General features: G+C 35.0%; 2 protein-coding genes and 1 long non-coding RNA gene across 3 annotated transcripts; all 3 read left to right on the top strand.

Annotated features, from left to right (window-relative positions):
• Positions 1-2249: 2249 nt before the first annotated feature.
• Positions 2250-8510, top strand: LOC145724929 (L-sorbose 1-dehydrogenase-like). The gene is made up of 9 exons (XM_081973421.1): positions 2250-2427; positions 3768-3983; positions 4046-4155; positions 5221-5370; positions 5425-5719; positions 6135-6282; positions 6337-6528; positions 6586-6916; positions 8234-8510. The coding sequence occupies exons 1-9, from the start codon at positions 2250-2252 to the stop codon at positions 8441-8443; spliced, it is 1830 nt and encodes a 609-aa protein (XP_081829547.1). The 3' UTR covers positions 8444-8510.
• A 7701-nt stretch (positions 8511-16211) lies between these two features.
• Positions 16212-25898, top strand: LOC145724767 (glucose dehydrogenase [FAD, quinone]-like). Its single transcript, XM_081973193.1, has 9 exons — positions 16212-16414; positions 17557-17772; positions 17835-17944; positions 18885-19034; positions 19089-19383; positions 19796-19943; positions 19998-20189; positions 20249-20579; positions 25615-25898. The coding sequence occupies exons 1-9, from the start codon at positions 16237-16239 to the stop codon at positions 25822-25824; spliced, it is 1830 nt and encodes a 609-aa protein (XP_081829319.1). The 5' UTR covers positions 16212-16236; the 3' UTR covers positions 25825-25898.
• LOC145724769 (uncharacterized) lies at positions 21099-21583 on the top strand. The gene is made up of 2 exons (XR_014177080.1): positions 21099-21442; positions 21502-21583. It is a non-coding gene; the product is annotated as an uncharacterized LOC145724769 (long non-coding RNA).
• Positions 25899-26939: the final 1041 nt, after the last annotated feature.

Genomic DNA, 26939 nt, shown 5'->3' on the forward strand with positions numbered 1-26939 from the left:
TACACAACAGAAAATAAAACCCTGCAACAAATATAAATACCTGGGAATGTACATTACGAACGACGGTACCATGGATGAAGCAATAAGGGACCGAAACATCCAGGGATGTAGGCATCAAAATTCTAAACAGTGTACTATGGGACAAAACCATATCGAAAGCCAATAAACACCAAATACACAATAGCATCATCAAAAGCATAGTCACATACGACCGTGAAGTGTGGCAATTAAAACAACGCTCAGAGAACTCGTTAAAGGTAACCGAGATGGACTTTTGGAGACGCGCCACGGGCAAATAAAGGTCGGAAAGGATCCGAAATGAACGGATTCAATAAATTATGAATGTCAGACATACAATAGAAGAGAACATACACGTGGCGCAACTCAAATGGTATGTACACGTTCAGAGGATGGGAGAAGAAGGGCTACCCAAGCAAAGGACACCACAGGGGAGAAGAACGAGCTAGAGCTAGGGCGACCCAGAAAGAGCTAGAGAAGCCAGCTATGGCTCATTTTGTATCCTCTTTCTAATGGCGTTCAAGTGAAATCTATAAGAGTTCAAATAAAAAAGTTACAATCATTCAATAATTGAAAAAATGCTTATTTTTACAAAAAATGCAATTTTGAGAATTTTTTTTTCTCCATGGGGGTTCCAATGCACAGCAAAGGGCATATTAATACCAAAGAACCTTAAATTAGATGAAATAAGTACAAAAAAAGCACTTTAAAATTTTTCATTTATCAAAAATTCAATACCTCGGTAACGTGAGGAGCGAGAGAGGTCAGCTTTGGCTCATTTTCACTGACTGACAGGACTATCAAAGTCACAACATTCAGGTAAAATAAACAGTAATCAACATACCGCGGTAAAGGTATACCTTACTTTTCAATGCCAGAAACAGTAAATAAATGCTGAATTAGGTGAAACATAAAACATCAGTAATAGGATAAGGAAATAAGCCTTCAGGACATTTTTTAGGACTCAATTTATTGTGTTATTTAATTTAACAGTTTCTTACTCAATTATTTCGAGAGATACAGTGTGATTCAGTATATTTATTTCTTCTAAAATTCTGTTTTTACCACCCTGTCTGTATAATACTATAAAAATTTCAAATTAAACTTTAAAATGATAAATTAGATTAAAATATATTGAATATATGACAGTTTTCATTTTAACAGCCTCTAAATTTGCCATTTTGGTAATTACAGAAAAAATAAGTATATCATCTTGTAGCTTTTCAAATCCTCTTTTTTGCTTTTTGTATACAAAAAATTAAAATTAAAATTTATTTTATTTTTTTTTAACTAAATTGAAAACCCAATGAAGTGTGTTCTTAATTAAGAAATCAAATGAATACAAAAATCAAATATACAGTTATTATTTTTTATTTAAATATACATTCATCTACATTAAAAATAAAATAATTTTTTTTTCCGTGCGCTGAATTAAAATGCTGATTAAAATGGCTATAAAATAGAAACGTACAGCACAATATATTAAATTTAAGCCAATTTATAAGCCGACAAATATTTAGCACAAACCGGCATTGCCATTTAATAATATGTAAATGCTGGAATATTTAGATATATTTCCGCAGTATTAGTTGACGTTTTATGGACATTGTCTGACAGTCATAACTTACAACATTTAAATCACCTTTGAACTACTTTAAACTAGTCATAGAAATGATCAGTTCTGTCTGTCTTTAAGTCTGGTTTTATTCCCTTCGTTTTCAAAGTATAATGAAAAATATCGTTCATAATTCGTCCAAAAATAGGTTTTCCGTGCTTGCATGACTTCCGGTTGGTCATACGCGCACGGAAAACCTTTATTTTTGTACTTCTAATCAAATACCTTTACTATTTTATTAAAACGTCTTGAGCACAAACTTGTTGGTTTCGTGAGTTTTTTTTTTAGCGAAATTCATTCGAAATTTCGAAATTTCATTCGAAAAACATTTTGAGTGATACTTGGCTGTTGATCAATCGGATTTGTGTAAGCTGACAACTTTTCGATAACAAAGGAAAAAAATCAGACTATTTAATTAAAACTTAACGTGTGTAACAGTTTAAACCTTGTTTAAACCAATAGGTATGTAATTATATAGGGTTATATAGGATTACACTACATTTTACGTTTCTACTTTGATAACAAAATAAATCATTAACTGGTTGGATACTATGGTAGAATACTTATAAAAATATGAAAAAACCGTCATAGCACTACTATTCAATGGTTCCTCGACATGTGGACACTACCACTTTTGTTCATACTTTGTATTCGGACCGTTGTTCCGTTTGGAGAAAATGCGAATACTACGCAACTAGCTGACGAATTGGAAGCATTAATAGAAGAAACGAACAACTATGAACCTCCCGATGACTTATCCGAATACCTTAACGCAACTAACGAAGAACCAATCGGTAAGAATTTTTCTAAATTGATGAATGATTTTTTTAAGAGTTTCTGAAAATGCTAGATTTTTCCTAGCAATTGTCATATAGTTTCTGGTAATTGTCAGATATTTTCTGGCAAAGCCAGATAGCGCCTGGCATTGCTAGAGAAATAAATTCTAGCATTGACAGATATATTTTAGGAATTCCAGATAAATTTTATAGCTTTGGCAGATAGTTTCTGGCAATTGTCTGATAGTTTGTAGCAATGTCAGATAGATTCTAACATTGACAGATAGAATTTAGCAATTCCGGATAGATTCCAGCTTTGGCAGATAAATTATAGCATTGCAGATAATTTCTGGCAATTGTTTGATAGTTTGTAGATAGATTCTAGCATTAACAGATAGATTTTGGCAATGCCAGATAGATATATATCGTTGTCAGATAGTTTTTTGCGATGCCAGATAGATGGCAGATAGATTTTGGCAATGCCAGATCGATTGTAACATTGGCAGTTACTTTCCGGAAATTATTAGATAGTTTCTGGCAATGCCAAAGAGATTTTAGCATTGGCAGATAGTTTTTGGCAATTACCGATAGATTCTAGCATTGGCAGACAGTTTCTTGCAGTTGTCAGATAGTTTCTGGCAATACCAGCTAGATTGTAACATTAGAAGATAGTTTCCGGAAATTGGCAGATAGTTTCTGGCAATTCCAAAACATTGTAACATTGGCAGATAATTTCAGAAAATTGTCAGATAGCTTCTGGCAATGCCAAATGGATTTTAGCATTGGCAGACATTTTTCGGTAATTGCCAAATAGATTTTGGCAATGCCAATTAGGTTCTAGCATTGGCAGATAGCTTCTAGCAATGCCAAATAGATTCTAGCATTGCCTTAGAGATTTTGGCATTTCTACATAGTTTCTGACAATTATCAACAACATGACTATATATACCGGGTGATTACCTACACTACAACACGTTGGTTATATTTAGAAAGTAAAATTGATTTAAAAAAAAAACATTTATTGTCCACTCCACTGTAGAACATATACAGCGTGTTCTAAGCTAATCGTGTCTGCCATTTACAGTGCTGTCATACATTTTTTGAGGTTTTACCCAACTTTCATATTATACATTTATTACATAAGATGCTCATTTACTTTATTGTTGTTGTAATTAAAAAAACTTTCTAGAATTATCTCTCTGGCGTTACCGTGCTGGTCTTATATAAAATATTATTCCTTAAGACTTGCAAAAAGTGTCTTTTACGCACACTGATGCTCAAAAACTTGTCCTTCGGTCAGTTGACTTGCGTAAAATATCACTTTCCGCACTTGTTAGGAAAATAATTAATAATTTCAGAATATGGAACATACGATTTTATAATCGTGGGTTCGGGTCCGGCCGGTTCGGTTATCGCAAATCGATTAACTGAAATTGGAGAATGGCAAGTTCTACTTTTAGAAGCAGGCCCTAACGTAACCGACCTAAATAAGTTATTGTCCATGTATGGATATGTTGCAACCAGCGAAGATGAAATGGGATACGTAACGGTACCACAAACTTACGCTTGTCAAGGTGGGCTGTTTAAGCCAAACGTGCTAAAAGTTTTAAAATTGTGAGGAGTGTTATAATTTTAGGTATGGAAAATAAGCAGTGCGCTCCTAGGGGTGGTAGAGTTTTAGGAGGGGCGTCCAGTATAAATGGGGGATTTTACCTTCGAGCTCATCCCGGTGATTTCCAAAGATGGGTAAATATACACAAGTGATTTGCAAGGAAATAGAATACTGTCACCACCAGAAATTCGTATTATTAAAAATACATTCATTGATTCGGAATGACTACATGGTGTTGCACGAGACTGATGACATGGACATTGTGCACTGCTTCTGGCTGTCTGCTATATTTTTAATAATACGAATTTCTGAACGTGATTATACAGGGTGATCCAGTTTTAAGTGTCAATAATTCACTATTCGATTTCAAGTTAAGATCGCAGCGCCAGTTGAACTAAAATCGGGCAACACGTTTCTAACCTAACATTATAAATAATATGACACTGATTTTATTTCATATTTATGAAACTAGTGCTAAATTCCTAACCAAAATCAACTTAAACAAACAGAGAAATGACAGCTGGAATGCCCGAAACTGTTTTCAAAACTGATCACCAGAGGGACTAGAGGGAGTTTCTCTTATCTTGAAACGCCAATAGCCCATCAAAAAATAAATTGACATATGCATTATGTCATTTTCCTGAAGAACGCTCCCTATGGAAGACACAAATTTCAGTTTAAAAAATCGTTTTCTTGCTTTTAACTGTCAGACCGTTGGCCGTCAAAATAGTTTAGAATCGTCGATATACAGAGAGAGTCTTTATTTTCCCACTCTATATTTTCTACGCTCACTGGATATTATTTAAAACTGACAAAAATGTCTACTTGGGTTATTGTATTTTTTTACTTTAAAATGGTTCAAAAGGATACAATTCTGGTCATCTGTGAGGTTCTCTAGTTAATATTTGACACAGAAAATAGTTAAAAAAACAGGATTTTTGGACTAATTTTTACTGGCGTGCAATTTTTTCAGACCAAAAGTCATGTAAAACTGATCATTCAAGACTTGTGAGAGTCCAAATTTGTACTGAATAGTCTAAAAACTTGTTATTTAATACTAGGTATAGTTTAAAATTTCGTTTATTCAGACTGCAATCTATTGTCGATTGTCTTCCTTGCTTTCACTACTTCTAAACGATAAAGTTAAATACACACCCCATATTCCTGTTTTGAAAATAGTTTTTCTGCATTTTTCATAGGTTGACGTGTATGGTGCGCAAAACTGGACTTGGGAAGAAGTGCTGCCCTATTACATTAAATCTGAAAATGTCACTTATGAACCCAGAGACGATGAGTACCATGGACACGACGGCTATTTGACTGTTAGCAATGATGTGGACTCTGAAACGGTACTATTAAAGGGATTGTTACATAAACCGATTTGAACTTGTTACATTTTCCAGACCGAACCATTGCTAAATGCCTTCTACGAACAAGGCTTCAGCTACGAAGATTTCAATGGGGTGGCCAGTGATGGTGTTTCTAGGATTGCGGTGACTATGAAGGGAAATGAACGCGCCAGTGCCGTCACCAGTTTTATTAATCGTGCCCTAAATAGAACCAATTTGAAAGTCAGCATCAATAGTTACGTGACCAAAGTGATTGTAGATGACGATAACGTCACCGTAACAGGAGTTATCTTTGTCAAAAATCAAACTAAATACATTGCCTATGCCAATAAGGAGATTATAATATCAGGTTAGTTGATGAACTAGAAACCAGTTAAGTAGTGTTCTTCCATTTCCATCACAACGTTCAACGGTTTTATTATTCTTCTTCTCCTCTCCATCCTGACCTTAAAAACTGGTCCTCTAAATAAATCTGCAGAAGCACAACCATTCTCACAGATTCCGCAGCCAATATATTCCCCTTTTTCCCAGATTATCAAGTGTAGTGTCCCATATTTTGAAGCCTGCATTATGTGACCCAGATAGGTAATCTTTCTTCTCTTCGTCTCCTTTAACACCTCCAAATACTCATTCTGTTAAACACTTCTGCGTTGGACATGTTCTCTGAGCATTCTTATGTGGGTCCACATCTCAAGTGCCTGTATTTTTTTCGTATATTCTATTAACGGTCCAAGTCTCTAAGACACTTCATAATTCAATTTTAGGAGGGCCTTACAACTCTGCATTTCTGCTGTTACATTCGGGTATAGGGCCTAGCAAAGACCTGGAAGCGTTGGATATCCCAGTAATTGCTGACTTACCGGTAGGTCAGTATTACCAGGACCATTCGTTCTTCTTAGGGTTTTACATAAAGTAACAGTTGTTCTGATGTAACTTCAACCAAATCTAACACAACGTATGTTTCAGAACTAACCGTACTTTATATAATTACACTTTTTTGGAGCAAGTGAAACGTTATCAGAATCATCTTAGACCTTTAACAAACCAGGCGAATGTGGTGGCTTGGTCGAGCTATGGTGACAGTGCGGGTAGGCCCAATATCGAATGGATGACTTTTGAGCCCTACGCAGAACCAACTTCTGTTCAAAAAATGTTCAGGTAATCGAATTTCTTATTGTATCTGGTTAACTAACAACCCGTATTGTTGTTAAACAGGTTCAGTAACGCAACAGTCGATTCTATGGAAGGAAACGAAGAAACTGACCTAACTCTCTTCGTCTCGTTGTTTCATCCAAAGTCACGTGGAACGATCACTTTGAAATCCAGCGATCCCAAAGATAAGCCCTTAATCGATTCCAATAACTACGCAGATCCTGACGATGTGGAAGTAATGCTGCAAGCTATAAATATGACTCTAGCTTTGAACGAAACTGAAACCTTCCGTAATTTTCAAATGCAACCAGTTCTTCAGGATGCTCCTGGGTGTAAAGGCAAAAAGGGCTCTAGAAAATGGATTATATGTGCGATAAGATACTATGGTTCTACGGTAGGTTTTCAATAGCTGTAAGTATGCTTTACAATGCTTTATATGCGCGTGCATATGAGTACATTGAAACTATAAACTAGCTGAATGTACAAAAGAACTGAAAATGTACCTTTACGGTTCAGTCAGGTGGAAAAAATGGATTTATGCCCTCGAGCCATAAAATTCTTTTACCAGCCGTTGCATACCTACTTTTTATTAAAAAACAAGGTAGATAGTGGAAACTACTTGGGAAAGTAACATCACAACCACATTTAGTCTATTATCTGTACTGTATACCTACTAGTGACAACCGCAAGTGTGTTTGAAGACAGTAAAGCTTGCCAAAATTCAAATTTCAAATTTATTTTGAATTGAATCCTCTGTACAGGGTGGTCTATCACGAATCGTCGCAATCTACTATCGAAGAACAGTAATGACTAATTCTGAAAATATGTCCATGGAAGCAGTTCATCTAAATTCTAAAATATTTTCAAGATTGTGACAGTTCCGTTTAAACAACCCTGTACATTGTTTCTTTTTTAAACATATTTTATGTCTAATTTTTTTAATTGACAAATTTATACTTTTTGAAATATTCACAAATAAATGATTTTCTATGTTGCAAAAAAAAATTCAGTCCATTCTGTACTTATGGTTGTTTGATACACTGTATAAGGTGGTAAAAATTAATATATTGAACCACTCTGTAGCTCTTAAATAATCGAGTTACAGGGTGTTCATGTGCAAAGTGTCGAATTCAGTCCACTTTGTATTAACGGTTAAATAACTCAGTTATTTAACACTTTTACTATAGATACTATCAGGTGATCAAAGTAAGGTTTCAGCACCTACAAACTGATATAAGAAACCACTCTGTAACTGTCAAAATAACCAACTTACAAGGTATTAAAATAGAAAGTACATTTTGTTTTTATATATTACAGTTATTTGACATGTTCACTATACACACTGAATAAAGTGGTAAACATTTTTATTTATTTATAGGAACTGAAATAGCTACGAGGGCCAAAAATTTGATTGAATGTAGCTTTGCTGGATATATCTTGATCATCCAAAAATGACCGTAAATCGAAATACCACAATTTTGGTTTATAAATCTTTCATCAGTTTCTTTACCACATTTTGTTGAATTTTTTGTTCTTTTTTATATGATGTGAAAAAATTATTAATTTTCTTTTTAATTAACGAACATTTTATTGGTTTCTTTATTCACTTTTTTAAACTTTGATATTAAAGGATCCAAAACTCTTCTTCGGGCATTCAAGTTTTCCATAAACATTCTTGTTTCACTATAAATAATAGATAATTTTTCCACAGAATTTCCATCCAACCTCAGCCAATTTGATGGGAAATGACACGTCCAAGTCGGTTGTGAATCATCGATTATTGGTTCACGGATTTGTGAATTTAAGGGTGGCAGATACTAGCATTTTTCCTGAAACTGTTTCGGGCCATCCACATTCCACTTCCTATATGACCGGTGAACGCTGTGCTGATTTTATCAAAGAGGACTACGGCAAATTATAATAATAGATTGTATACCAATAATATATTATGTATTTTTAGTTTATTTGGAATAAATAAGTTTCATTTAGTGGTGTTGTATGTCGCTACCACCTTCCACTTTAACACCTTGTAACTGGGTTATTTTAAGAGCTACAGTTCAATATACCAATTTGTAGGTTTTAAAATCCTCTTTTGATCACCCTATTTTTATTGAAAATGCCAAATAACTGCGTTATGCCTGTTTCCCCGCCACTTTCAAGCCGATTTTTAATTACAACTTAAGCTGAATTGAGGTTTGAATGTGACAGATCAGGTGCAAAATAACACAGTCTATACTAAACTTATCTATATCAGTTTTTAGGTGCCTAGCTACCTTCTTTGGTAGCCTGATAGTATTTATAGTAAAAATGTTAAACAACTGATTTATTTAACCGTTAATACAGAGTGGACTGAATTTGACACTTTCCACTTTAACACCCTGTAAATTAGTGATTTTAATGGTTACAGAGTGCTTAAATTACCCTTAAATTCTTCTTTTTACCACCTTTTGCAGTGTCTATAGTAAACATGTTAAATACCTGAGTTATTAAGCATAAATACAATAAATACTGTTACGATTTTCCCGTGGGTTCACACAAAGTCAGTTTAACTCAACAATTAATAACTTTATTAATACTTCAAAACACTCCGTACAATAATTAACACAGCTACTAAAAACACTTCCACAATTATTCCGCTATTTGAACTTTACCGCGTTTCCAAATTCACTACTACAACACTACTACGCTGTCGTTGACGCCGCTTCTTTTATATTCGCAAACCACGTTCTAGAATGACCGCGAAACGCTTCGCGGGTTGCCTTGACCATTCAAGAATTTTCCAGGTAGCGCTTCCTAACTGTGGCCTACTTTAATACGCGCCCGGCCAGATATTGCGGCGCATCGGTTTCATCCTGACTCGAGTATAGTAGGCCCAAACCGTAACAATACCTACTTGGGAGACACTAGAAGCACTGAGAGTTGGAGACTACTGAAGTCGCTAAGACAAGATAACAAAAGGAACATAATGTTACGGTCTGGGCCTACTATGCTCGATACTTCTTAACGAGCGCTCGCCTCGGGATGAAACCGATGCGCCGCAATATCTGGCCGGGCGCGTATTAAAGTAGGCCACAGTTAGGAAACGCTACCTGGAAGATTCTTGAATGATCAAGGCAACCCGCGAAGCGTTTCGCGGTCATTCTAGAACGTGGTTTGCGAATATAAAAGACGCGGTCTCGACCGCAGTAGTAGTTAATTTGGGAACGCGGTAAAGTTTAAATAGCGGAGTAATTGTGGAATTGTAGTAGTGTTTTTAGTAGCTGTGTTAATTATTGTACGGAGTGTTTTGAAGTGTAATAAATTTATTAATTGTTGAGTTAAACTGACTTTGTGTGAACCCACGGGAAAACCGTAACAATAATATCACCGATAACCCTAGAGAAATTTCAAATCGAAGACCCTACCTGATGAATGGAAAACATCTTATATGTCGACGATCCACAAGAAGGGAAGCAGAGAAGAATGCGACAACTACAGAGGCATATCAGTACAATACTCAATGGTTCGAGTATACGGAAAAACACTTACTAAGAAAATCGAAAATGAATGAAGCGGACTTTGAAGCTGAAGAACAAGCCGGCTTCAGAGCGGGAAGATCTACGGTGGACCACCTCTTCTGTCTCACCCAGGCGATAGAAAAGAAAACAGCATTTCAGCAGGAAGTACACCTACTATATGTGGATCTAAAAAAGGCATACGATAAGATCCCACAAAGCAAAATCTGGGAAGCCCCAGAGAGGACTAACATCAACGTCAACTTAATTAAAGCCATAAAGAATCTTTATAAGGGTTTTATAGGTTATAGTCACAGTTTACGATGTAGGTTTATTCACTTGTTCATAACAACCTGAAACCTTTTTTATAGTAATTAAGATACCAAGGACATTATTTCCTATAATGCCTGTGGCGTCTTCAATGTTTAATGTCCGACTTTTATTCGGTAGATATGTATTTAAAAAATGGTCAGAGGGAATTATAAAAAATAACACCCTAGGGCATTATTTCTTAGATAATTGACCTTAATAGGTGTTATTATTGATGAAATAATAGCCCTGTCGGACATTAATATTAGCAATAACATTTTTATGCTTTTATGACATAAAAACTACGTATATTCTCTACCTTAGGATGCTCTTAACTTTTTAGGTAATAAACTTTCGTTAGCATTTGCTGCATTTTATTTTATATTTTCTAAAATTTCATCCAACTTTAGCCATTTTCACTGACTCATTTTTTTTTCACTGATTATTTCCTTCCTATCAATTTTGACCAATCGCTATCAAGAATTAGTATAACAAATGTAAATTTTAAGTGGAAAAATCACTTGTCAACAACTGTCAACTTAGCTGTCAGCAGTTTTTCCGGAAAAAATTGTACACTCCTCACAACAACATAAAGAATAGTGTTACCCTTTCTAGCTTGAAAGTTATTGTTCTTATTAATTATTGTTCTTATTATATATATATATATATATATAGGCCGGTTTAGAACGTCTTTCGACGTTGTCCGACACCTAATTTCCAGCCTCTTCGGTCTTCACAATCTTCAGGTGTTAGATTTCTCTCACTCATGCATTTATGCATGGTTTTCTGCCACTCCTGTTTTGGCCTTCCTCGTTTTCTTCTGCCTGTTGGTTGCCAATGAAGTACTCTTTTAGGCCATCGGGTATTTGACATTCTTTCCACGTGTCCGTACCACGTAAGTTGCTTGTTTTCGATATCCTGTGTTATTGCGTCTTCTATTCCCATCCGTTGTTTTATGATGTCGTTTCTTATTCTTTCTCTTCGTGAAATGCGTATCGATCTCCTAATTGCATCCATTTCAACTGCCTCAACTCTTTTCTTGTGTCTATCTGAAATTCTCCAGGTTTCTGAACCATATAGGAGGGTGCTTTTTACCATTGCCTCATAGATATTAAATTTCCGCTTCTTGGTTATTTCTTTGCTCCATAGGATTCCATTCAGAGCTCCGATTACTTTTTTGGCTTTGACTATTCGCTTTCCGATTTCTTTTACATCTGTTCCTGTGTTGTCGAATGTAATGCCCAGATATTCATATTCCTGACACTGAAGGATTTCTTGGCCATTGTCCAGTTCCAAATTTCCGTCCTGAGTTCCCACACATAGATACTTTGTCTTGGCTATGTTGACTGTTAAGCCCCATTCTCTGTATTCCTCTATTAGCTTTCGCATCATGTACTGCACATCCTCTTTATCATTGGCTACTATGACTTGGTCGTCTGCGAACTGTAGGGTAAACAAGCAACTATCATCAATTTCTATTCCCATTCCCTGGACCTTTCTTTTCCAGTTTTTTAGTGCCATCGCTATGTATATTTTAAAAAGAGTGGGAGAGACACAGCATCCTTGACGCAATCCTTTATTCACCATAAGCTCTTCAGTGACACATTTGCCTACCCTAATTCTTGATTTTGATTCCCTATATAGTTCTTTAAGGGCTGTTACGTAGGTGTGATTAATGTTGGATTGCTCTAAGACCCTCCATAGTTTTGATACTGGGACTGTATCGTAGGCTTTTTGTAGGTCAACAAATGCTAGGTGCGTTTCCAAGTTTCTAGCACTTCTCTTCTCTATAACTTGTTTTAGAGTAAACACGTTGTCTGTACATGATCTCCCTGCTCTGAAACCGCATTGTTCTTCCTCTTCTTTTCCTTTATAATCCTCTTCAATGAGATCACGTAAAATTCTACCATACAGTCTGCTCAATGTGCTTGTAACCGAGATGCCCCGATAGTTATTGCAGTCCAGTTTATTTCCTTTTTTGTGAATGGAGGAGATGAGAGCCATTTTCCATTCCTTAGGGACGGAATGTCCGTTCAAGCATTTATTAATAATAACTGTTAAATTTCTAAAGAGCTTTCGAGTTCCATATTTTAACATTTCGGAATATATTCCTTCTGGACCGCTAGATTTACCTGGTTTAAGGTTCATAACAGCTTTTCTCACTGTTTCCTCAGATACCTCAACTTCCTCTCCTTGCACATTGAAGTATCTTGGAGACTCAGTTAAATATTCTTGTCTAGATTCCTGAAGTAGGTCTTTGTAGTGTTTTAACCATTCTTCGGGTTTAATCACTTGAATGTTCGCCCCGTCTTTTCCTGGTTCTTGATTGTTCTTATTGTTTTAATTAAAATAAAATGTTTATTTAACTCAGGAAATAATCTTACCAAATATCCCTCGTGCATCTAATTTTTCCTGTGGAAAAATTGGAATACTCGTTTCTAAGTAATTTGTTTTGACACTCTCGCTCATGCTATTTGTTAAAGCAAATTACTTAGAAACTCGTTTTTTCCGAATTTTTCCGGAAAAATTAAATGCACTATTGATATTACCCCCGACAAAAATTGAAAAAATGGTATTTTTGTAAAAAGTGCAATTTTTTATTTTTCTCCAAGAGCGTTCCAATGCACAGCAAAGGGCATATTAATACCAAAAGACCTTAAATTAGATGAAATTAATACAAAAAAGCACAATTTCAAATTTTTTCAAAAAAATTGAAAGAATGGTATTAGGAGGGGTCTTTTTTTTTGACTATTTTTTGAAATTCAATGACTCGGTAACATGAAGAGCTAGAGAAGCCAGGCTCATTGGCTCATTTTGTAGCATTTTTTATCCTCTTTCTAATGGCGTTTTAGTGAAATCTATAAGAGTTCAAATAAAAAAGTTACAATCATTCCAATATTGAAAAAATGCTATTTTTGCAAAAAGTGCAATTGTGCCAATTTTTTATTTTTCTCCAGGAGGGACCTTAAATTAGGTGAAATAAGTACAAAAAAAGCACTTTAAAATTCTTCATTTTTTAAAAATATTGAAAAAATGGGGGAGTATTAAGTGTCTTTTTTTACTACTTTTTGAAATTCATTATCTAGGTAACATGAAGAGCTAGAGATGCCAGCTTTGGCTCATTTTCACTGACTGACAGGACTATCAAAGTTACAACATTATGTTTATTTGGCTTGGTTATACAATGTATAATACAACATGATCGACTGAATTTGGTTAATCGATAAAATTAGTCTGTACACACCACACTGATTGGGTATTCCCTATGGTCATAATCTGCTACTGAAATTTTCCAAAAAAAAAACTACGGAACATATTCTCAAGGGTTGCGATGGAATTTTTGTTCTACATTGATGACATCTAAATTTACGCCGAAAATGAAGAACAACATGACACGATTCAAATGCATCAAAGACAAACTATCACATTAGAACGTCACCGATTGTCGAAAAATGGACTACAGCCGTCAATATCGAAGACTGATGCTATACGGCGATTCAGAGAACAAAAATCCCTCGAAGAAGTATGCAGTTTATAGGACTCATTAATTATGTTTCCAGATTTATTTCCCATGTTGCAACAAAGACGCATCCACTCAGACAACTTATCAAAAGTAATACTTTTTTCTGGGAAACACCTCCAAAATTAGAATTTGAGGAACTGAAATCAAGTTTAACAAGCAGTTCGATCTTAGGATTCTATTTCTGCTGACGATCCAACTTTTGTTGTTGCTGATGGTGCTAGCTCTGTGGGACTTGGAGCTGTATTTATGCCAAAATTCAGGAATCGGTCCTAAAATTATTGCTTATGGGAATCGTAGTTTTTCTGATTGTGAACAAAAGTACCTATATGGTACTGAAAAAGAAGCAATGGCTCTAGTTTGGGCAGTGGAGCATTTTCATAGATATTCATTTAGTAAGAGCCTGAATTGGCCTTTAGAGTTTATATTTTCTCCTAAACACACTCTTATGGGTTATGCGAATTCAAGCTTATGATTTCAACGTAATCTACAAACTAGGAAGTCACCAGTCACGCCCACCAGTAAATAATCAATAACAGCCAACTCATATTTTTTGAAGACCGTGTTGAACAATTTGTGAACCAAATATGTACTGCTACAGATAGAAATGGCATAGCAATAACCATAAATGTAGGTGATCAAGTTTTAGTGAAAGAGGAGAGAAAGGAGAACCAATAACTCAGTGCCCTATATAAAAAAGAATTATACACAGTAATAGCCAAACATCAAGGTGACGTGCTATTAAAGTCCATTACAACTACAAATATTTATAGTTACTGTTATCAGTGTAAATTGTTTATTAAGAACCCGTTAAAAGCCAGAACACGACATCATCGATAAATCACTTTGACCACCGCCCTCTGTACAAGAAAGCCTAGAATGTCACTTTTAATGGCGGCGTGAGCGGTTTTCGTTTTGTACACAAACCTATGCAGATGCAGTAGAAAATATGTTTTTTTAAATTTTTTCGTGTAGTTGATTAGAAGTTGTGAGTGAAAAATCAAAGAACGCTTTATTCCTGATCCAGATATGTATAGATATGGCTTTTTATATCCAATAAAGTCCAGCCAAAGCAAGATTGGTTAGAACCCTTTGTCTTGGAAAGTACAACAAACTAATGTGAAAACTACTCAATCAAAGAAAATTTGGAAATCCTTGAAGCTAGGTAAGCAAAACTGGTCAATGGGTTTTATATTATTACCAAGACCTTTCTTTTAAAATGTAAATGTGCCAATGAAACTTCTAAAAGCTGTCCTGTTTCTTCAGAGTAAACCTTTGTTGCTCTCAAAATGCAGGCGGCCTCAAAATGTAACTCACATACCTATGTATGTAAGAGGCAATAAGTTTACTGAATGTGAAAGCATATTGTACTTACCACTGAGTATTGTGTTGGAGTAAAATCATTCCAGTTCAAAGCTTTCAACCACTGTTGGGTTCGAGCAGGGTCTTTTGGAAAGTAAAAGACTGACACTGTTAGGCCTTTCACCAAATTGCTTTTACAATTTGGTAAACAACAAGTGGACGACATATTGTAGAGGCAATAGAATTTAAGTTAAAAAACCAACAACAAATTATAGAACAATGAAGGAACAATAACAATAGTGATAACACAATAAAATGAACACAAACTACACTTTCACTAGAACAATAAACATATAAACAACAATATATAATAGCAAACAAAAATTACTTTGGCAAGTAATTACAAGTCTTGACTTTAAACCTTAAAAATTAGTTTAATCATCGAAAAACTCAATTTCCACAATACAAACAAATGCAAACTGTCAACCACTATTTCGGCCATATTGGAATTTTTGGCATGCACCTTCTTGGCTTTCTTGTACAGAGGGCGGTGCTTTGACGGAATGTGTATATTTCAAACAGGTATGTCAAGCGTTGTTATGAAAACGCCGAAAAATCTGGTGAGTAGATTGTTAGTAGAAAGCAAAAACGCTCTAGAGCAGAAAATGATTCACTTTCTGCTCTCGCGCGGCGAATTACCACTTTCTGTTTTGAAATGGAAGCGTACATGAGATACTTTCAAAGTCAGTCGTCCAAAAAGTAACTTTACCGCATCCTGAAAAGTGCACTTTATCGCATTGTTGGTTTCTTGAGTTTTTTTAGAGAAATTCAACATTTTGACCGATAATGGGCTGTTGATCAATCGGTGTTGTGTACTCTGATGTCCTATCCCGACAACTTTTAGATAACAAAAAAACAGTTTAAGCCAATAAGTATATGCAATTATGTATGTGATAGGTGCATTAACACTACATTTTACGTTTGCACTTTGATAACAAAAAAAAATCTAGTTGTTTTGGTAGAACACTTATATACTCGTAAATATGAAAAATCCGTCATAGCACTACTATTCAATGGTTCCTCGACGAGATGTGGACGCTACCACTTTTGTTCATACTTTGCATTCGGGCCGTTGTTCCGTTTGGAGAAAATGCGAATACTACGCAACTAGCTGAAGAATTGGAAGCATTAATAGAAGAAGCGATCAACTATGAACCTCCCGATGACTTATCCGAATACGTTAACGCAACTAACAAAGAACCAATCGGTAAGAATTTTTCTACATTGATGAATGATTTTTTTATGAGTTTCTGGCAATGCTAGATTTTTCCTAGCAATTGTTATATAGTTTCTGGCAATGCGTGATAGTTTCTGGTAACTGCCGGAGTTTTTGGCAAAGCCAGATAGCTTCTGGCATATTGCTAGATTGTTGTGACAATTCCAGATATTTTCTGGCAATTCATAGCGCCTGGCATTGCTAGATAATTTCTGGCTATGACAGATAAGTTCTGGAAATTGTCAGAGATTCTCGCATTGGCAGATAGTTTCTGGCAATGGCAGATATATTCTCTAGCATTGGCAGACAGATTCTGCTAATTCCAGATAGATTCTATAGCTTTGTCAGGTAGTTTCTCGTAATTGTCAGATAGTTGTTTGCAATGCCAGATAGATTCTAGCATTGGCAGATAGATTCTGGCAATTTTCTGATAGTTTGTGGCAATGCCAAATAGATTCTAGCATTGGCAGATAGATTATAGCAATTCCAGATAAATTCTATAGCTTTGCCAGACAGATTCTAGCATTGGCAGATAGTTTCTGGCAATTGTCTGATAGTTTGTGGCAATGCCAGATAAATTAAAGCATTGGCAGATAGATTTTGGCAATTCCAAATAGATTCTAGCTTTGGTAGATAGATTCTAGCATTGCATATAGTTTCTGGCAATTGTCTGATAGTTTGTCGGAATGCCAGATATATTCTAGCATTCACAGATAGATTTTGGCAATGCCAGATAGATATCTATCATTGTCAGATAGTTTTTTGCGATTCCAGATAGATTCTAGCATTGGTAGATAGATTTTGGCAATGCCAGATCGATTGTAACATTGGCAGTTATTTTCCGGAATTTATCAGATAGTTTCTGGAAATGCGCCAAATAGATTTTACTATTGGCAGATAGTTTTTGGCAATTCCCGATAGATTATAGCAATTGCAGACAGTTTCTTGCAATAGATAGTTGTCAGATACATTGTAACATTGACAGATAATTTCAAACAATTAGATAGTTTCTGGAAACGCCAAATAGATTTCTAGTATTGGCAGACATTTTTCGGTATTTGCCAGATAGAGTTTGGAAATGCCAGATAGGTTCTAGCATTGGCAGATACTTTTTTAATAATTAATAATTTCAGAATATGGAACATACGATTTTATAATCGTGGGTTCGGGTCCGGCCGGTTCGGTTATCGCAAATCGATTAACTGAAATTGGAGAATGGAAGGTTCTACTTTTAGAAGCAGGCCCTAACGTAACCGACCTAAATAAGTTATTGTCCATGTACGGATATGTTGCAACCAGCGAAGATGATATCGGATACGTAACGGTACCACAAACTTACGCTTGTCAAGGTGGGGTGTTTAAGCCACACGTGCTAAAAGTTTTAAAATTGTGGGGAGTGTTATAATTTTAGGTATGGAAAATAAGCAGTGCGCTGTTAGGGGTGGTAGAGTTTTAGGAGGAACGTCCAGTATAAATGGGGGATTTTACCTTCGAGCTCATCCCGGTGATTTTCAAAGATGGGTAAATATACACAAGTGATTTACCTCGAATTTTTAACACTGGAGTGTCTAGAAGTCAATTTAATAGTGACAAAGCTTGAAATGACATTTTTAAGCCTATGGAAAATGTAAAAATTGTTTTTTATGTTAAAAACTTGGTTAAGAAAACCTTGAAACTCAATTTTCCAAGCTGAAAGATTGAAATGTGTTTTCAAATTATGAAAACTTTCTTCAAATGTAAATTTTAAGCTTTTGATGTCACTTTTCATTGGTTCAGAATCACATTTTGGTGTCCAAGTCAATTTTCAAGGTTTAAATGTGTGAATTTATTGTCAAAATTGTAGAGAAAGTAGTTTTTAATGTCTACAAGTCATTTTTCAGTACTAAAGTTTGTCAATTTATCTGAAAACAGTGACAACTGACTACAAACACAGTTTTTTAGCCCCTCAAGTCAATTGTCACAGTTTACAAGTCAATTTTCAAGACTAAATTCTTTCAATTTGTCTGAAAACCATGAAAACTGGTTGCAAAGACAATTTTTAAGCTTCCCAAGTCAATTTTCACCGTTTCAAAGTAAATTTACTGGTTTCTAAATCAATTTTCAGAACTAAAGTCTTTCAATTTGTCTGGAAGAGTTGGGATGGTTTTGAACGTATACTATTTAAAGTACTCGCAAACGAAGTTTCAAATCAGAAAGAGGCATTTATTTTTTCAAATTGAACAAGAAAAGTAAAAGAAACAGTAATTTTTGAAAAATATCCAGTGACGTAGAAAATAAGCCGGAAAAATGACATAATGTATGTCAACTTATTTTATGATGGACTATCGAATGTTGAATTATTGACATTTAAAACTGGACCACCCTGTATATCACTTATTTGTTTCACTTCTTAATTGAATACACATCCCATATATTTGTGGTGAAAAGCTAAAATGTTATAGTTTTTCTGCATTTTTCATAGGTTGACGTGTACGGTGCGCAAAACTGGACTTGGGAAGAAGTGCTGCCCTATTACATTAAATCTGAAAATGTCACTTATGAACCCAGAGACGATGAGTACCATGGACACGACGGCTATTTGACTGTTAGCAATGACGTGGACTCTGAAACGGTACTATTAAAAGGTGTGTTACACAAACCGATTTGAACTTGTTACATTTTCCAGACCGAACCATTGCTAAATGCCTTCTACGAACAAGGCTTCAGCTATGAAGATTTCAATGGGGTGGCCAGTACTGGTGTTTCTAGGATTGCGGTGACTATGAAGGGAAATGAACGCGCCAGTGCCGTCACCAGTTTTATTAACCCTGCCCTAAATAGAACCAATTTGGAAGTCAGCATCAATAGTTACGTGACCAAAGTGATTATAGACGACGATAAGGTGACCGCAACAGGAGTTATCTTTGTCAAAAATCAAACTAAATACATTGCCTATGCCAATAAGGAGATTATAATATCAGGTTAGTTGATGAGCTAGAAGCCAGTTACGTTGTGTTCTTCCATTTCCACAACGTTCAACGGTTTTATTATTCTTCTTCTCCTCTCCATCCTGACCTTAAAAACTGCTTCTCTAAATAAATCTGCAGAAGCTCAACCATTCTCACAGATTCCGCAGCCAATATATTCTCCTTTTCCAAGATTATTAAGGAAAGTGTCTCATATTTTGAAGCCTGCATTATGTGACCCAGATAGGTGATCTTTCTTCTCTTTAACACCTCCAAATACTCTTTATTCATTCTATTAGGCACTTCTGCGTTGGTCATGTTCTCTGATTATTCTTATCTAGGTCCACATCTCAAATGCCTCTATTTTTCTTTCCTATGTTCTGTTAAGGTGTTCTAAAACGCTTTTATTGCTATAATTCAATTTTAGGAGGGCCTTACAACTCTGCATTTCTGCTGTTACATTCAGGTATAGGGCCTCGCAAAGACCTGGAAGCGTTGGATATTCCAGTAATTGCTGACTTACCGGTAGGCCAGTATTACCAGGACCATGCGTTGTTCTTAGGGTTTTACATAAAGTAACAATTGTTCTGATGTAACTTCAACCAAATCTAACACAACGTATGTTTCAGAACTAACCGTACTTTATATAATTACACTTTTTTGGAGCAAGTGAAACGTTATCAGAATCATCTTAGACCTTTAACAAACCAGGCGAATGTGGTGGCTTGGTCGAGCTATGGTGACAGTGCGGGTAGGCCCAATATCGAATTGACGACTTTTGAGCCCTACGCAGAACCAACTTCTGTTCAAAAAATGTTCAGGTAATCGAATATTTCTTATTGTATCTGGTTAACTAACAACCCGTATTGTTGTTAAACAGGTTCAGTAACGCAACAGTCGATTCTATGGAAGGAAACGAAGAAACTGACCTAAACCTCTTCGTCGCGTTGTTTCATCCAAAGTCACGTGGAACGATCACTTTGAAATCCAGCGATCCCAAAGATAAGCCCTTAATCGATTCCAATAGCTACGCAGATCCTGACGATGTGGAAGTAATGCTGAAAGCTATAAAAATGACTTTAGCTTTGAAGGAAACTAAAATCTTCCGTAATTTTCAAATGCAACCAGTTCTTCAGGATGCTCCTGGGTGTAAGGGCAAAAAGGGCTCTAGAAAATGGAATATATGTGCGATTAGACACTATGGTTCTACGGTAGGTTTTCAATAGCTGTAAGTATTCATATTTTACAATATATTTTATATGCGCATGCATATGAGTACATTGAAACTATAAACTAGATAAGTGAAAGCAAAACTCAGAGTCGATCTCCACAAATATTTATTAATAAAGGTTGTTATCTGCCTAACATGTTTCGGGTGTATTCAGACACCCATCTTCAGAGGCTGTAAGTTATACAGTGTGTTAATTAAATACTTATAAAACTAAGGACATGGAAGCCTACCTTAACTAGATCACTAGTCTGCTGACTGTCATTCTAAAAGGGGGGACAGCTGAACCCAGATGTACTAAGGTGGTTTTTTTATTCTGCACGGGGGAAAAAAACCTTGATCAAAAAACCCAGTTCTGGTTCTGAGGTGACAGGTTGCTCCGTTTTTTATTCTCGAAGGGGAAAAAAACTTAATCAAAACCCAGTGTTGATGTCAAAAGATGAAGTTAGTTGCTTGGTTTATTTATACTTTAATTTATCTGCCGCCCCCCCCATTACATATACACCCCTTCAGGACATCCTATTTCTACTCATGCTTTTTATTACAGATAAACATGCAGTTTTTACATCATTCAACTTCTTTGGGTTTTGATTAAGTTTTTTCCCCCTTCAAGAATAAAAAACCGAGCAACTAACTTCATCTTTTGACATCAACACTGGGTTTTGATTAAGTTTTTTTCCCCTTCGAGAATAAAAAACGGAGCAACCTGTCACCTCAGAACCAGAACTGGGTTTTTTGATCAAGGTTTTTTCCCCCCGTGCAGAATAAAAAAACCACCTTAGTACATCTGGGTTCAGCTGTCCCCCCTTTTAGAATGACAGTCAGCAGACTAGTGATCTAGTTAAGGTAGGCTTCCATGTCCTTAGTTTTATAAGTATTTAATTAACACACTGTATAACTTACAGCCTCTGAAGATGGGTGTCTGAATACACCCGAAACATGTTAGGCAGATAACAACCTTTATTAATAAATATTTGTGGAGATCGACTCTGAGTTTTGCTTTCACTTACACTCACTACTCCACTGTGTGCATATGGACTACTACTTTTCGATATAAACTAGATGTATGTACAAAAAAAACTGAAAATGTACCTTTAGGGTCAAAAAATGAATTTATGCCCTCGGGCCATAAAATTCTTTTACCACCCGTTGCATACCTACTTTTTATTAAAAAACAAGGTAGATGGTAGTGGAACACAAACACATTTAGTCTATTATTTGGATTGTTGACTATTTCTTCCGTTGTAGACGTACTAGTGACCACCGCAAGTGTGTTTGAAGACAGTAAAGCTTGCCAAAGTTCAAATTTTATTTTGAATTGAATCCTCTGTACAGGGTGATCTATCACGAATCGTCGCAATCTACTATCGAAGAACAGTAATGACTATAATTCTGAAAATATGTCCATGGAGGCAGTTCATCTAAATTCTAAAATATTTTCAAAATTGTGGCAGTTCCGGTTAAACATCTTGTACATTGTTTCTTTTTTGAGCCTATTTTATGTCTAATTTCATATCTATTTGTATCCGTTTCTGAGATATTTAAGTATGTGAGAAAATTATTAATTTTCTTTTTAATTAACCCTTTCATGACCAATTTTTCATATTTGTATTACTTTTTGTGCTCCGGTATGTTAATTTTTATCGTAAAATGGTGTATTTCTATAAGAGGAGCGGAAATATTGATTTTGAACAATGACTCCATATGGCGTCATTGGGCAGATAGGAAAAACAAATACAAATAACAGTTCTTAGTTTAATTTTTATTTTTTTTACGTGAAATTCAACAAATCAGTTTTTTGTAGGCACAAAGCAACATTACATTTAACGCATCCAAGCCTGGAATAAGATGTTTTGCACTGCCTGCATTGCTGCTTTGGATCCAAATGAGTTGGAAAATGACCGTAAGAGTCATATCGAACATCGTCAACTGGAGTTGGAATGGTGATTTTTTTCTTGTTTTGCATGGGTGGAAGCAAAGTGGGTGATCCCACAGGTGAACTCTCAGTGCTTGTAGGCCTCCCCCTTTTTCTAAATAGAGAACAGACATTTTTTTGAAGAAGAGCATTCCCGATATCAGCTCTAAAATCTATCAGACTTTTATGTTTCGTGCCTCTCAAGTTGCAGTCCTTTCGATATAATAACCACGCATTTACGATAGCTACATCAATTAAATGGAAAATAATGCGAAGGTAGTACCGCTTCACACCATGTTTTATACGGTATAATGACACTAGCATGTCATTCAAATCGACGCCACCCATATAGGAATTATATTCCTTTATTATATCTGGACGATCTACATCGATATATTTTTTTTTCTGTCGTCGACCATCTTTTGACTACACCGATGGGATAAATTCCTGTATAGTTTGAAGCAATATGTACAGTTTTATTGTCATACCAATTTGCAACTATAATATTTTTATTTTAGTCCGTGGCGTAGTCAAACGATCCTCTTCGTTCCGATTTCAACTCCTTCTCGTTTTTCAAAATGTTGCATTTCATTCTCGCTAAACGTACAGTACCACATGCCAAAATACCACGACTTTTTAGGTCACTAAGCAATTGGTACGATGTAAACCAGTTGTCCATAAATAGCTTGTGGTTTTTGTTATGTGGTAAACTTTGACATAATCGCAATACAATGTCACCACTTATGCCTAAGTCTGTAGGATTAGTCACAGTACCCTTTCCGACGTAGATCTCGAAATCATGTTCAAAACCGAATGTTCCCGCTCTTGCAAAAATTTTAATTCCCCACTTATGTGGTTTATTCTTTATACAGTGTGACCCATTTAGAATATTACGAGACTTTTTCTTGATAGAAAATGGAAAATTTTTATTAGCGATTTTTTTATTGAAAAAATTACTACGCCACTGGATCTATAGTGCTTTCAAATAGCTGTGACCAAATTTTTTTTTGATTTTTTTTTTGATATTTTTATTTTTTTTTATTTTTTATTTTTATTTTTTATTTTTTTTTGATTTTTTTTTTGATTTTTTTTTTTTTAGAAATTAATCAATTAATAAGTAATAATAAACAAGTAAATAGTAACACCATTTCTATGGCAACAGTTGATGCAGGGTGTTCTTTTGTGACCGTTAGCTTAGAGGATTTTTGAATTTTAATTTGTCATAACTTTGTTATTAATGAATGGATTTTCATGAAATTTTGGTCACAGCTATTTGAAAGCACTATAGATCCAGTGGGGTAGTAATTTTTTCAATAAAAAAATCGCTAATAAAAATTCTCCATTTTCTATCAAGAAAAAGTATCGTAATATGACCTGAAAACTGAAAAAAATATTTAAAATTTTCTCCCGTAATAGACATTTCATTCCTAATTATTTCAAAAAAAAAATCATTGAAATCGGTTAATAACCTAAAATTTTATAGGGGTGTTTCCATTCTAAATGGGTCACACTGTATATTGCTTTAGACTTGAACGCCCTTTGAAAGGAATCATGATTTCATCAATTGCTTGATGCTCCCCATTTGGCACTTTTCCGAAATTTTTACGGATGGCATCTACAAATGGCCTAACTTTGAATAGTTTGTCATAACCCTCTTCATTCCTTGTTTTAATTTCTGAATTGTCGTTGAAATGGAGCATAGCGCGAAGTTTTTCAAACCTATTTCTAGGTATAACATCAGCAATGATAGGAAGACGAGTTGCATTCGCTCAGAACATTCTAAAAGCAGGCATTTGAATAATTCCACTCATAATGTGAATGTCTAGAAACTGACACATTTCAGTATAGTTAGTATTTACTGATCTGAAATTTTTCTGTACAGAATATAAATTTGTTTGCTGCACAATGTTATTTATGATGTCAGCATCAATAAACATTTAGAAATAACTTAGTGGCGTTATTTCATCGTCAGATATAGGCCTAAAGCTTTCTTCATAACGCGTACTTGTCGGATCTATATCTTTTTTTATCCATTTTGGAATCATTTTTCTCACCAACTTATTTCTAATTTCCGATAGCGGTAACAGATCTTCTGGATCTTCAGGTTCTTCTGTTTCAGTTGCCCCCTTGTCTTCATAGTTTTCTGTTTGAATGTGAAACGGAACAGGATTCTGTTAAAATAATCAATTTTACAGAACATACTACATAAACATTATGTAATCTAATGACAATTTAAGATACTCAGGTCAAGAAAGATAGACGGTAATTATTATTCGAGTGTGCTTATGTCTTTCCATTGTTTTATGTCAGTAAAATAAAGTTAGTATAAAATCTAATAAAAGTATCTTCAATCTCTTTGACCAGTTCTTAAAGGGATAAAGGAAGCTGTAGAAATTAACAGATTCTGCATCTCTTCATAGGATTCCTGACTGTTGCTAACATTTCTTCATTTTCGCTGTCCAAGTCTTCAATATCTACATCAGAAACGTCACCTTCCATCAGAAGCAACAAATTGTTTGCCTCGGTAGGTGATAATCCAACGTAATCAGACATAATAAAAAAACCTGCAACAGTATTTGCTTTTAACCAACATTTTTACCTTGGCGCTCAATGACTCCATATGCAATGATTAAGTTCAAAGTCGTGTAATGACAGTAACAATTTGGAAATCACCTATAATATTGCATAGAGCTCTTGATTAGATCTAACTAAAGGTAAATAAGCAAAAATTACAACTATATACTTACGTTTCTTCAAAAGACTCACAAAATAACCGCCTATTATTTATGCGCACAACTACTGACAATTGAACATGTAGGTTATGCCTGCGTTTTTGTTTTGATACTCTAGTGCCATCTATTGGTAACGATAAAGTGTCGGTTTAGTAAAAAACAAGTAATGGGAAAAGAAATCTGCCTGATATTAACAAATTTAGTTACCTACGCCATATGGCATCACTGGGAAGGAAAGGGTTAACGAACATTTTATTGATTTTTTTATTCACTTTTTTAGGTTTTGATATTAATGCCCCTTCTTCGGGCATTCAAGTTTTCCACAAACATTATTGTTTTACTACTACAAATAATAGATAATTTTTCCACAGCATTTCCATTCAACCTCAGCCAATTTGATGGGAAATAACACGTCCAAGTCGGTTGTGAATCATCGATTATTGGTTCACGGATTTGTGAATTTAAGGGTGGCAGATACTAGCATTTTCCCTGAAACTGTTTCGGGCCATCCACATTCCACTTCCTATATGACCGGCGAACGCTGTGCTGACTTTATCAAAGAGGACTACGGCAAATTATAATAATAGATTGTATACCAATAATATATTATGTATTTCTGGTTTATCTGAGATACCTAAATACAAGTTTCATTTAGTGGTGTTGTATGTCGCTACCACCTTCCACTTTAACACCTTGTCACTGGGTTATTTTAAGAGCTACAGTATAGTTCAATATACCAATTTGTAGGTTTTAAAATCTTCTTTTGATCATCCTATTTTTAGTGAAAATGTCAAATAACTGAGTTATGCCCGTTTCCCCGACACTTAAGCCGATTTTTAATTACAACTTAAGTTAAGCTGAGGTTTGAATGTGACAGATCAGGTGCAAAATTTTTTTTCACAGACAAAAATTGAAAAATATGCTATTTCGGCAAAAAGTGCAGTTTTGCCAATTTTTTATTTTTCTCCAGGAGGATTCCAATGCACAGCAAAGGACATATTAATACCAAAGTACCTTAAATTAGATAAAATAAGTACAAAAAAAGCACTTATTATTTTTCATTTTTCAGAAAAATTGAAGGTATCAGGTTTTTTTTTTACTACTTTTTGAAATTCAATATCTCGGTAACATGAAGAGCTAGAGAGGCCAAATCTATAAGAGTTCAAATAAAAAAATTACAATCATTCAAAAATTGAAAAAATGCTATTTTTGGCAAAAAGTGCAATTTTGGCAATATTTTGTTTTACTCCAGCAGGGTTCCAATACACAGCAAAGAGCATATTTATACCAAAGGACCTTAAATTAGATGAAGTAAGTACAAAAAAGTACCGTTGCTGAATTAGGCGAAACATAAAACTTCAGGCCGAAACCTGTACCTCAGGCCTTCAGGACATTATATTCTCTCTAACGCCCTTGGTACATAAATAGCTATAGTACATAAAAGTAACTGAGTTTTTTAATAATAAAGACAGAGATTGTACTCAATTTATTGTGTTATTTAATTTAACAGTTTCTAACTCAAGTTTTTACCACCCTGTCTGTATAATACTATAAAAATTTCAAATATATATTGAATATATGACTAAGTTTTCATTTTAACAGCCCCTAAATTTGCCATTTTGGTAAATACAGAAAAAATAAGTATATCATCTTGTAGCTTTTCAAATTCTCTTTTTTGCATTTTGTATACAAAAAA

Source organism: Ips typographus, linkage group LG2, assembly GCF_016097725.1.
Source record: "Ips typographus isolate SLU linkage group LG2, UJ_Ityp_2.0, whole genome shotgun sequence".
NCBI classification, from domain to species: Eukaryota; Metazoa; Arthropoda; class Insecta; order Coleoptera; family Curculionidae; genus Ips; species Ips typographus.

What these genes read in the sequence shown, in the direction of transcription:
- LOC145724929 (XM_081973421.1), top strand. Translation starts at nt 2,250, where the DNA reads ATGTGGACACTACCACTTTTGTTCATACTTTGTATTCGGACCGTTGTT. An exon ending in ACAAACTTACGCTTGTCAAG is followed by an intron (nt 3,984 to 4,045) that starts GTGGGCTGTTTA and finishes TTATAATTTTAG; the next exon opens with GTATGGAAAATAAGCAGTGC. An exon ending in TCTGTTCAAAAAATGTTCAG is followed by an intron (nt 6,529 to 6,585) that starts GTAATCGAATTT and finishes GTTGTTAAACAG; the next exon opens with GTTCAGTAACGCAACAGTCG.
- LOC145724767 (XM_081973193.1), top strand. Translation starts at nt 16,237, where the DNA reads ATGTGGACGCTACCACTTTTGTTCATACTTTGCATTCGGGCCGTTGTT. An exon ending in CCGGTGATTTTCAAAGATGG is followed by an intron (nt 17,945 to 18,884) that starts GTAAATATACAC and finishes CATTTTTCATAG; the next exon opens with GTTGACGTGTACGGTGCGCA. An exon ending in TTAGACACTATGGTTCTACG is followed by an intron (nt 20,580 to 25,614) that starts GTAGGTTTTCAA and finishes ATTTTTCCACAG; the next exon opens with CATTTCCATTCAACCTCAGC.